Source organism: Drosophila montana, unplaced genomic scaffold (assembly GCF_035044405.1).
Source record: "Drosophila montana isolate Dmon_TW-CO22-7 unplaced genomic scaffold, ASM3504440v1 contig_3213_1, whole genome shotgun sequence".
Lineage (NCBI taxonomy): Eukaryota > Metazoa > Arthropoda > Insecta > Diptera > Drosophilidae > Drosophila > Drosophila montana.
The window spans coordinates 612,501-625,778 of NW_026998093.1; the positions used below are offsets into that span (position 1 = coordinate 612,501).

General features: G+C 42.5%; 1 protein-coding gene across 1 annotated transcript; it reads right to left on the reverse strand.

Annotated features, from left to right (window-relative positions):
• Nucleotides 1-494: 494 nt before the first annotated feature.
• Nucleotides 495-1,097, reverse strand: LOC135432817 (uncharacterized). The gene is made up of 2 exons (XM_064688646.1): nucleotides 720-1,097; nucleotides 495-667 (listed from the first exon to the last, which is right to left on the reverse strand). The coding sequence occupies exons 1-2, from the start codon at nucleotides 1,095-1,097 to the stop codon at nucleotides 518-520; spliced, it is 528 nt and encodes a 175-aa protein (XP_064544716.1). The 3' UTR covers nucleotides 495-517.
• Nucleotides 1,098-13,278: the final 12,181 nt, after the last annotated feature.

The window sequence follows — 13,278 nt, forward strand, 5'->3', positions numbered from 1 at the left end:
AAAGAGTTGTATTATTATATACTTTGTATAAGCTCATTATAATAAGATTTTTATAGAATCAATAAATTATTTATGGCTAGTCTCTATATAAAAAACTGTTTGTCCTGACCGACTGACTGACTGATTGGTGATATATATATTTATATATATATATATTTATATATATTAGTTGCCTTATGTGATGAAGGTGCACGCTAAGATGGGGTTTTGGGGAATTTCACCCGAAAGCTTGGAAAAATCGCGTAAAACATTTGCATGCAACATTTTTGTTTGACATCCGATTGGTTCCAAATAAATTTTCAAAGATCTTGGTTCACATTCATTAGAGGGGTGTCTCTCACTTTATGGAAAACCCAATTCTTCTTGGTATAAATGGTCAAAGATTTGGTGGATGAAGTTTTGCGTTTAAATTCCGTCCGCACTTGTAGAAAATTGGCGAAAAACGGTTGTATGAAAGTTTTTAGTTTAGCATCCGCCAGGTTTCAAAATCATAATTTATGTAGTGGTTAGTTTAATGTCAATCAGATCGCGTTACATATATCTTAAGTTCCGCACGCCAGACCTTAGATACCGAAAGCTTCAGATACAACATATAGTCACCATTCGGCATGGGCAGATCCATCATTGCACCCTTCTCGTATGAAAATCGATTGATAATGATATCGTGCTGTTAAGTGGAGATGGTTAACATTAACATTTGTTTAACAGATGTAACTCACATTGTAGGGACAGGTGTGATTGAAGTTTGAGACGGCTATGAAAGTCCTGTGGAACGAGTGGAAAAATATATAGGCCTTCGGATTGCGCATATAGTAGCAAAAATCGAGACTCTGATTGAGCAGGAAGGAGCGATAGCCATTCGATTTCTTGAACAGCTCCAGATTAATGAAGATATTGTTCACCGGCGTCTGATGCAGCACGCTGTGCATACTAAAGGCGGCCACGCCCCGCCGCTTGATGGTCAGCTCGCATTGCCTGAACTCACAGTACGTCGAGTCATAGCAGCGGCAGGCCACATTGTTCAGCTTGAAGTGAGTGCCGCGCACGATATCAGGCACACCTTCGCAAATAATCAGTACCATAATCACATAACGCATTCTGTGCTTTTGCCAGCTAAAGGTCTAATGTGCAACTGATCCGCGCAGTTCGTTTTCGGCAGACAAAAAAGCGAGCGCTATTAAAAGGCAATTAAAAACAAGTTAAACTTCAGTTGAGGTTCATAGATACCCTATGAATATGCGTATAGCAGGGTATAAACAGCTGATAGCTTAGCTTTGCATGTTGGGCAACCTGTCGTATGATTAATATATTTGACTGTGTACCTCCAAGTTGCCTTCTACTGCTTCAATAACTTCCAACTCAGGTGGCATTACGGATTTGATACTTCTTAATTAGCATTAAAATTTGTTCCGACTGACTGATTCTAGGCAGACTTGGCTCTCAGCTTTAACGGAATTTTTGCCTAGGTCTGTCTAGGTCTAGTTCAGTCTTATTCTTGCAATCAGTATACATACACATATGCCGAGGCTGGGGCAATTATATAATTGAGCTGCAATAGGCACTATTTACTTCAAAATTTAGTAGTATAAAAAACTGTTTCAATTCTTAAGGCATCCAAGCCAATCTAAGCAAAGCTTAGCTACATGCATGGGTAAAGTTATGAAAGGTTAAAAATAGAAGAAATTCGCAAATTCTTTATGCTTTTATAGGGTATTTGGGCTTCGGCACTGAGAATATGTCCATTATTTACATATTTATTATTGGTTTAATTGACAAATAATTATCGGGCTATTAAACTAGATGTGGCATGTGTCTATTTTAATTGAATGCAGAAAGTGTCATGCGACATGCCCGAGTTGGCCCTTTGGCAACTAGTTTTTGTTTGCTTTATGCCCCAAAAAGTTTTGCAATAAACAATGTGCATTAGTTTGAAATTTGCTTAAAAGTTTAAGTCGATTTTGGTGACCGCAAGCAAAGTTTCAAAGTGGCGCACAGTTTTCATTGTGCCACATGTGGCACATGGCACGACCAACGATGCATTGCAGCTCGATTTGTTTTATTGTCATCCCCCCAACCTGCCCAGCGCTTGTTTTGTTGTCTTATATCACTTAGTGGCAAGTGGCACGTGGAAAGTGGCAAGTGGCAGGTATGCAGTTACGCTGCGTGCTTCACTGCAAGCTGCCACGCGAATGAAACGAATGAACGAAAGTTTTAATTAGACAAATTATAAGTTTTGCGACGTCGCAGCTTAAACTTGAACCAATGCCAACTTTAATATTCATAATGTACACAAAATTCGCAATATTCATGATCTTAACAAGCTAGCTGTTACCTGTGCTACCTGTGGCAGCCGCGCAGCCTTGCAGCCTTGCAACAGGCAGCAGCTCAACAGTTTCCGCAAGAAACTTTTGCCATTTGGGACAGCCGCTTGTCAGCTTTGGCCATATTATTAATCCTTATTGGCCTCTCTCGGCACACAGTTTGTTGTAGCTGCCATAAAAGTTGATTGGCTCTTAACTGATTCTCTTGGCCTTCGGGTCTTGTTAATTGATGTATTTTAAATTGGCACACTGAGGGGGGGGGGGGGGAGGAGTGGGGGTCGAGCCTAGGGTCTTAAAGCAAAGGAAAATTCCTGGCAAGAAAAACTTGTCGCAGCGCGTTCCTTTTTTCTTTCAATTTGGGCAGCATGTGTGCAACGTGTCGTATGCGTGATATGCCATAAATTATGCCCAAAATGAAGTGTCCCTTTTGGCCAAGGACATTCGCCGTGCGCTGACAGGCTCAAATAACTAGCCAGAGTAGGCAAATGGTGCAAATGCCTGGCGACATCTTTGCCACCGCTTGAACCGGAAACGGATATACAATTTTAGTAATTTTCGTGAGTGACCAAAGGAGCATGGGCCAAGAAAAAAGAAAAACAAGAAGGAAATTGCCAAAAATAACCCAAAGCAGCAGAAGCAGAAAGAACAGCAACAACAAAAAATAACTACAACAAGAACTTAATGCTTAACAGTTGCTCAGCGTTGCGTGTTGCTCTTCATCTGGCGTTTTGTGTTTGTTTTTATTGGCGTGAAAAATGTAATAATGGATTTTCTTGCTTCTATGTCATGTGTGCGAGTGTGTGTGAGTGTGTGTGTGTGTGCGTTGATTTTCTTGGCACTAGCCTCAGCACAGTGTCCTTGTTCTTGCCATTGTTCGGCTGCCAAACCATTTTTTGTTCGCATTTTGTGCGCTCTGTTTTGGGCCTAGGCCTCGTTTTTATGAGCCCAACTTGATGAAGTTATGTGCGTGTGCAGGACTACGAGCTCTATTTGATGGTAGTTTATGCACAGACTGCCTTGGCTATAGTGCTTTTTTACTGCTCCCTGCCAACTAAATGCTAGAAAACGGCTAACGAAAAGTGTTGCATACTTGCGGGCGGAAATTTGAATGTTTCAGTTGCCCTTTTGCTCCGGGTCCTGACGGAAGATTATTTAATAGAAATTTACAAGCTCTTCTAGGACTTTCTGTGCAGCGCATTTGCAAGTCTGTCAGCTCGAATATTTATATTTTGGACTCCATCTAGTGGTCCGCCTTTTTGTCCATGGCCCGTTGTCAAGTTGTGCGCGTGCGAAAATGTGCCTAAGGTCATGGCCGAAGGTCTGGGCAAAATCCTACAAGCAATTTCGTTTATTGAAAGCCACCACCATATGTGGCAAGTACTCTGCGCTGGTCTGCTTGGCTAAGTCTGACTATGAACATTTTATTTGGTTGCGACTGGTACATAAATCCGTCTGCCCACATAAACCGGATACGGTGCCATATTGCCTTTGGCATTACATTTGGCAAGTGCTTTGGGACTGTTCTGCGTACCCTATTGAAGTTTAAATGGGTTAAAAGAGTTGAATGGGATAGAAAGCGGCAGCCATTGTCTAGTTAAAGTATAAAGCATTCTTTCTTGTGTGCAACATATCTCACAAAAATAAATATATGCCAAATATAAAAACCCTTCTAGGCAAAATATCATCCCAGCTGAAGCTGAGTGTAGGGTAACTTCTAGTCGGATATTTTTAACTAAGGCAGCTTCTTTTTTTAAATATTATTTTCAATTATTTTTATTTTGCTTTGTCAAAAGTCACTAAACAATTTTCGCGCTCGGTTTTTTGTGTCGTGCAAACACTTTAAAACGTTTTGCATTATTAGTTTTTTTAGGGTTGGCGTAGGGGAGGGGGGAGGGGAGGGGCGACAGTTGCAGGAGCGGAGCACTCAGATATAAAATCGAATCTATTGCAGTTGAGTGAATGGCGGCTGCAGCAGGGGCAAAGGGAAAGAGGTGGCAAGAGGGCAGCAAGGAGTGCAATTTTTGACTTCGCAAATGGGTTTTTTTTTGGGTTTTCCCATCGATGATTGTTGCATGTTGTTGATGTTGTTGTTGTTGGTGCGCATTTGCCTGATGTTGATTGGATTAGAATGTTGCACGAGGAGCAGCAGAGCAGCGCATAAATATTTATAAATGTAAGCATGTCCTGGCAATCTGAGGGCAGCTTCATTGGGGCCTCTGATTGCTGGCCAAATAAATAAAGTTTTTCACTCCTACTCTTTCTCTCTGCCCCGCCCCAATCTGCCAGTTAGCTATATTAATTTGTTTGCTGCTGCTGCTGCTGCTGCTGCTGCTGCCACTCCAATGCTCTATTGTTATTCTCTGTGGCACTTGAATGTGCCTGCCTCTCGCACACGTGCAACGTGCCGTGTCCTATGGCATTTGGTCCTGGCAGCCCTCTTTGTTGGTTGCCTGCTTTTTGGGGGCAGACTGCTGCTGCGTAAACAATTATTCGCTTTTCATGCCCCAAAATAAAACACAGCTCTCGGCCAGCGGGCATATTGTGACTTTGACAAAGGCAAAAAATAAAATACATTCTATTTCTATTACTCTATTACCATGCTGTGTGTGTGTGTGTGTGTGTGTGTCTTTGTCAACATTTATCGATCACAACTGACCTTTAAATGTTAACATGCGAACTTGCAAGCTATGCAGCGCAGTCGCCTATGTCTAGGGTAGCTGTTAGTCGTGCAAACTGCTGTTGCATGCTTTTATGTGTTCACATATGACAGACCACTTAGGGTGTTTGTGTGTGTACGTGTGCGTGTGCGTGTGGGGCATATGTGTGTGCTTAGACAAGCATGTTAATTGAGTTAGTTTTTCTCGCTTCCATTTAATGGTTACGTGTTGATGATTAGCAATGCCGAAAATATAGAAAATATTCTTATTTGCACAGCAAAATGTAATAAACATAACAGCTAATTTATTATTAGTATATTAAATACACATAAATTTAATAAACATATAGAAATTGCTTGGGCTGGGCGCTCATGAAATTGTTATATTGACAAGTGTTGAAAACGAGAGCTGGAAGCACAAGCACGCGGAGGAGGAGCAAGGGGCACTTGAGACGGGCAAGTGTTGCCAATCTATCTATATATACATATAGACAAGTGTGTGTGTGTGTGTGTATGACAAGCATATGAAGCACTTGACACAAGCAAACAAACATGACAAACACTTGCAACGCATGCGAGCATTGTCTGGGGGTTAGCGGGGGCTTAGGATGAGGGCTTAGTTGGCGAGCTGACAGTGTTGGGAAGTGGAAAGCGGAAAGTGTTGGAGCAGTCACAATAAAGTAAAAGCACATTAGAAATTGATTTGACTTGACATGCGACAAAATTGAATTGTTCTTTGCAGCTCGGGGCGTATACATATTTCAGTTGAGAGCTGCTAGACACATAAGTGGGCCATTAAAACCACAAACAGAACAGTTTGAATCAACTCTAAGAAGTCCATTAAGATGTTATAAGTGCCAGTCAAACGTCGCATTTGAATATTGGATTACCGTTTAAGGCGAATCACGAATAGAGGGCAAATGTTTATTATCGATATGCAGAAAATATCGATTTATCAATTCGAATTTAAATGCTATTTGATTCAACTTATGCAAGCCGGATTTATGGTATACAAGTGAGCATTATATAGTTTAAATACAGTTATCAATAAATTCTACTATCAGTTATCGATTTATCGATTGTCTTTTGATGACCCAAGCAGGAAATAAATATCTATAAATATATAAACACTCCAGATACTTATTGTAGATAAATTTCAAGAGCAAGTTACGGATTTATCGACTGAGATCGTAAGATACATAATCTGTCTGTTTATTAACTTAACAATAAGATGGCTGTTAATACTGCTTCATCTAATAGCCTATAGGGTATGGAAATAGCTGTAATGCCTAGGAATTTCTCAGGGCCAAAGGCAATTTGAAATGTGAAGGCTGCGTATCGCATTAAAATTCCCATTAGCCGACAAATTCAAGTGCAAAATGGCTGTCGTTAAAACTAATTAAACGAATTTAATTGCATTTAAAGAGGCACGTGCAAATTGCAAGCAATTTTAATTGCCAGACACACACACACGAGGGACCTCTAATTAGTGCAAACAGAGAGCCAAGAAATGCCAAAAAATATAAAATAAAGCATAAGAGAAACAAACTCTAGATAGAATATGTCGCAATACGTGTGACGCGGCAAGCCAAAGTGGCAAAAAAGGAAGCGCAAAGGAGTCACGCGGTGAGTCAATAAAAAGTCGGAATGGCCAAAAGAAATGGCCGCCAAAGGAACTGAAAACTGGCAACTGGCAACTGGCAGCGGGAAACTGACAGCGGGAAACTGGCAGCGGGAAACTGGCAACTGTGGCAGCAACAGAGCAGGACACATTCCGACTTAATGTGCGTTAAATGGCAAAGCCAAGGGCAAGCAAGGACCAAAGCGAAACAAACATTGTGAACTGACTTTAAAAGGAAATATGTAAACCAAAAAGTTTCGGTCAACTTGCGCGCGGGGGACGCGTCTGCAAGGGGCAAGCAGCAGCTGAAGCTATTGTTGTGAAATTAAATTCCAACTAGCAGACGCACCAGCCAGGTAAGGACTCGGGCAGGACGTAGCAGCTTTTGTTATTTTTACACTTCATTGCCGTGGAATTTACTTTGTTGCCTCGGCTTTGTTTTCGACTTGGGATGCCGCAAGCGCAGTCCAAGCGTAAAGATAAAACTTCTGTCTCCTGCTTTTACAGCTACATCCTTCTCTCTGCTGATTCTTCTACTTTACTTCTTTAGCAGCTACCACAACTTTGGCTATTTCTTGGCTGGCTGTGTGTGTATGTGTGTGTGTGTGTGTGGGTGGGCCATTGTGTGTGCGTATTATTGTCATAATATTGTCCAACCAATGAAAAGTTTTTGCCACTGAACCGAAAGAAACCATCGCATTGAGACTTTAAATAATACCCTTGCGGGGGGTATTTTTACGACGGGGACATATCCGAATAGATAAGTACACTAGTCTATTAGATGATGAATGAATATTTCGCTTGCACTTAAATAAAAAATAAAGAAATTTGACTCAATTCGAATTACTAAATCGCATAACAACTGCCAAGGCGTATCAATAATTTGCAGGGTATCTAGACTTCGACAAACTGCCGCTGGGCATTCTTTTGTGTTTTATTTTGATGTCACCCAAAGGCCAAATTTTAATAATTTTTTACTGTCGAAACTAAATGACACGCCCATCGATGGCAGGGGCGTGACAATGACGCGATAAGGTCGTCGAAGTTTGTTGACTTTTTCCGACAGCAAATGCCAAAGCTCAAGCACAGCGCAGGCAAGCTTCCTTGCGAGGCCGAGGGTCCTGGCAACGTTGTCTCAACTTTTTATTTTTATTGAATTTGCACCTTGACAAACATTTTAGCAGCTGCCTGAACGATGCTGATGCCGTTGCCGACGATGAGCCGGGGTTGGGTTGGTCGTTGACTGCTGCCTGTTGGCGTCTCCTTTTATTGTATTTATTTTGACAGCCACTGTGGCAGGAGGAACGCATTAGGTTATTATCCTGCATATGCTGCGTTATTTATGTAGTTCGAGTCTTCTTCAAAGTTCGCTTAATGCGACTTGCGGAATGTGTTTTGCGGCAGCAAGTTGGGAGCTGCCACAGCTGATTGCTTTAAAGAGATTTATGCATGACTTTGCGTCTGTATTTGCTGTATTTATATCAATTTGTAGCGTTTGATGTTTATTTTTATGGCGCATCTCATGTTCAGCACGTGGCGTATACGTTATATTTGTCGGGCACAACTTAAAGCCAGGACTTAAAGCACATTTAAGTCGCAGCTGAAACTGACAATTGCAGGCGGATATCAAATTGACAAGTTTTTTCTTGCACTATCTACCGACTGCCCCCCCACCCCCCTTACACATAGTTTGTGTGACAACGTGGCGTATACGTGATGTGGACAAATGTTGCCAGGCGTTGATTTTTTCAACTCATGCTGGCTGCTCAGTAGCTCAATCTGTGTGTGTGTGTGTGTGTGTGTGTGTTGTGAGTATCGCATTGCAGACGGCAGCAATTTCATTTGAAATTTAATGCCAAGTTTGAAAGACGCCGCGTGACTCGCATACACATGAGACCGGGAGCTGCTGTTTTGTAGTCCTTGTCAGCTGCCAGACACATTAAAGCGTGCGCACATTTAAAGCGACATTCACCCTCCCCCCTCACAGTTTTCTCTAATTAAATAGCCTGCGCTCGCGCGAATTTTGACAGCTTTAAGCGCATTAGAATGGCATAGAATTTGCGTTTAGCTGCGCCAGGCCGAGGCGTCATCCCGTCACCAAAATAGTTGTTGCAAATGCCAAAAGACCGCTTCGAGGCTGCGGCAGACAACAAGATGCCGCCCGACGTGCGCTGCATACAAAATGAAGGCTCAACTAACGAGACAAGCCGAAAGGGGTGTGCGCGGCGGGCGGCTGACTACGTGCAGGCGTGGCTGTGTCCACAAGCCCAATTGTTATAGCATGAGAAAATTAAAAACCAAAACAAACTGAAAAAACAAAAAGCTCGCCATGATTAGACTTGATGCACAGCCAGCAGAAGACTCCAGCTTGATTGAAGAGTTGAGTTGAGTTGAGTTGAGGAGCAGAACTCAGCTCAGTTGTTTTGCTGGGAGCATCAATCAAAACGCAACGAGCTGCCCCACAGCGAGCTGTCATCAATCTTTTGGGCCAAAGTGTGCAACGGTGCGTATGCGTAATGTGCGCATGACAGGCTAAGCGAGCTCTGCAGCTGCCGTGGGACGTGTCGGGGCATAAGCTGAAGTGTTACCTAGTAATTAATCAGGCTGCTCGCGCGTGCATCAATCCAAAAACAATGACACTAATCGGCCATAAATGGATGCACGCATTCGGCTGATTAGATGAACGCCAATTTAATTGGCGATTGTGCGGGAGGCGCAGACGAAATCAGCCTCAAGGATATGCAGAAACCAACACACACATGCTTGAGCAAATCTGTGTTGGCACCGAAATGAAATGAAAATTCCGGCCATAATTAAAAGTGCTATGCAGGATGCGAGCTGAACATGTGTAAAATGTATGCTAGGCACCAGCCAGGACATTGAATGACAGAAACTAGAGTTGCCCGGCCCTGGCTCTGGCTCTGCTATGCAGGACACCAAAGTCAGACAATAGCATTTTTGCCAGCTGCCGGCAATGGGAAGAGACGTGTGACAGCTATGGGCAGGAAGTGTGAAGAATGCGGACGGCGGCAAGGATATGAAGAGCACGAGCGTATACTGAGATTCGAGCGTGCACGCAAACAATGCGGCAAACGTTAAGGAAGCTGGGTAATATTCATTACTTGCATGCAGCTGACCCAAAGGACAGCACAGGACGGGACGGGACAGCTGCCAGCAGGACGCACTGAAAATAATGTAGTCTACTTATGGGCGCTAGATAATAGGCAAATGCAAAGGCAACAAAGTCGACACATAGTACCCTGTAGAGACTAAATATTAAAGGGTGTTTGTTTAAAAATATAATTAAATTTTAGTGTAATTATAATTGGAAGAGTGCGAAGCTATGTCCGGAAACTGAATGCTACGATTAATAAAGTACAGAAACTCTACCTAAAAGACGAACTTTGGCCTTTCACTCTGTGCACAGAGTGTATTCATAGTCCGATAGACTGCAATTGCTTTCGGCTTTAGCTTGGGGTATCTACAAGTCGCGCACTCCCAACTAAAACAATCTCATGTGTTACAGAATGCGGCAGACAAACACGCCGTAGAGTGAGGTCTGTGGCAAGTGCGGGTAAAATATGCAAAGTTTAGCGCACAGCTGCAGTTTGGGGCATGTTGCATGTTTGTACTCTATTATGGGGTAAATTTAATTTACTGCTGTTGCTGGCGCAGCCGCTGCAGCAGCCACCGGAAACGACATTAAGATGTCGAAGCGACGGACTATTTTGTGCAACTGCCTCAAAATGTGGCAACTTTACGAACTCTGCACTCGGACGTAAATTGATTTAAGTGCATGTCACAGCATATTGCTAGCCAGACGGGCGAGTCCTTTTTCACAGAGCTCCTGCCGGCCGCTGTTTAAATCGCTTAACAAGCCCCGTTTGTTGCTTATAAAATTTGCTCGTAAAACGGTTTATGGTTCAAAGAGTGAGAGAGAGAGAGAGGGGGAGAGGGAGAGAGACAGCTCTAACTGTAACTGTATTTCGTTTGCTGGCAGCTGCACTCTAATCATATTTTGTTAGAACCGGAACCGGATACGTAATTGGTTTACTCGACTGCAGTGGTACGAGCGCTTAATAAAGTTGTTCCACGGCACAGCGAGAACGGAAGAGAGAACTAGAGAGAGAGAGAGAGGGGGAGAGGGAGAAAGGGAGAGGGGGCAGTCAGTTTGCGGGTTACAGCAAATGATCCGCAAATTGTTGCAATGCATATCATCGCATATGTGTGCTGCGAGCTGTTTAATGGGGCGTGGCCAACCCAAAATGTGAGTCCCCCAGCAAACTCCCCAAACGTTGTTTATTACGGCCAAGATTCGAGCGTGGCCAACAGCAAAAGAAAATTCAGCAGTGTGCGGGAAATTTAGGACTTGTCTAGAGGCTGCCATAACATGTCCTTGACACTCTACGCAGCCAACGTAACTGGCTTCAAGGTCTGCTTCTTCTTCTTCTTATTGTGTTGTCATACAGTGCCTATACAAGCCAAGCAACAACTCACACACACACACACACACACACACACACACACACACAGTTACATGCACACAACAACCCTAGCAAACATCTAGAGCGCCTTCCGTTGCGTTTTTGTTTCCCACTTGGCCATAACTTTGCCGTTCTTGCTGTTGCCGTTGTTGCCGTTGTTGTTGTTGGCACTGCGAATGATTTAAAACTTTTCTTGTTATTTTCATCTTTAACAAGTTTTTGCTGGCGCTGCATTCGCTACCACTATCAAAATGAAAGAGCGCGCCACGATTGCTTCGACTCGGGGGTACTATTTGAGCGTCCAAAGTTGTAGGCAACAAATTAATTTAATGTCAGACACAAAACTTGTCGGCATGCGGCTGGAGTTTGGGTTAGTCTAAAGGAATTTGGTTGGCTTATCCTCTCTGTGTATTTGCTGCTCACTTTCTGCGGGCACGAATGAAGTGCCAATGACATAAATTCATTAAAGGCTGTAACAAAGTTTCATATGCATGCTAAAATTTAACTATCATTTGATATGAGTCTATAAGCAAAAGCTGTCTGATGGGTATTTAAGTTTTAGATACATGAGTGGGACGCACACTCAGCTGACAAGAAGGACATGTGTAAATACATTCATCTTGCCTTTACATGTGGGTATAGAGAGAAAGGAAGAAAAACTAGAAACAATTGGAGCAGTAGAAACGCAAGGAATAATGGATTAGATACCCCTATTTATCTTACCCCTACGCAACACTTTCGACTTAATCATAAAAAAACCTGATGTGTGTATATTTTACTGTTATTTGCCTTTTATCAATTTGTATAAACTTTAATTGTTTCACCTGTGTCATAAAATGCCTGGCAAATGGCAATAGTCGGTGTTAAGAGCAAACAATTTGAAGCACCGCCAACTGGTAAATGTCGCGTGACTCATGCTTAAATCGTTGCTATTTGCCCGGCACGCCCACTGCCGCACCCGCCCACAACCAGAGCGAGGTTCAGTCTCAGTTAGCCAGTTGGCAACGAACTGAAGCAACTGACCGCACTCACATTGCCATTTACTGGCATTACAACCATTTAGCCACACTTTGCTCCTCGGGCCACCTTTTATACTTAATTGCACTTGTCGGCATTTGTTTTACACTGACCCCAAAACGGTAGAGCATACATCTGCCACGCCCCTCGCCTCGACTCTCCTCGCCTCTCAATTCACAGCAGCATATTTTATGTTTTCGAGTTGAGCATGGCATAACATAAATTGCCCTCACAGCGAACAGCAGCGGAATAAAAAGTTTACATTTTATACATTGTGGATTTCTACCCTTTTTGTGGTTAATCAAAAAATGTTATTAACTTTGCGACCCCCTGACATATATTTACGAATTTCAACTGAATGTAACTTATCAAATCTGTTTACTCTTCAGTTTATATACTCAGCTTCTTGTGGCCTTATCAATTATTAAAGTATAAACTCAGTTTCTTAACAGTACAAAAAAATGATTTAATATTCTACGTATATCTAGTTTCACTCTTCATTAGTTTAGATTTTGGTCTAGTTATATACTTGAATCTATTAAATTTTAAAAATATTGTTTTTTGAGCAGCTTGTTCGGTTCAAGGTTCGCCTCACATTAAGAAAGTGTATTTAATGTTGCGAATACATCTTATTATTTCTGCTTGTTTTATACGAATTCGTATTTATACGTCGTGAAAGTAAATCGTTTGTTGCCATATAAATCGCTCTTCTCTCTGGGCAACAATACGTTCTCGTTCTCGTTCATGTTCACGTTTTCGTCTTCGTTTTTGGTTTTGTTGGTTTGCGTGTTTGCCCAGTCGAATTTATAGCTGTCCATTTCCACGTTTGCTGAATTATTGTAAACGTAAATTGAAAATAGCAAAGCAAGAAACAAATAAATAAATATTGCAGTTGGCTGTCGCTCCAATTGCTGCTACAGCTGTAGCTGTAGCTGCCGCTGCTGCCGTTGTTGACCCTTGACTTGCTTCTGGGCTTGCCCCCAGCCCGGCTGCCGCAGCTAGCTGAAACATTTGTATTACATGGGGCAGATGAATTGTTGCGAGTTTTCAAGCTACAGAAGTTGCAATGTGAATAGCTTGAAGATAGCTTTGTGGCTTTTGCCTAAAATGTCGGCATGCATATTTCAGCAACGACTCTCAAGCTATCTGTCTCATTTCCCCCCTCCCCCCTCTCTATAG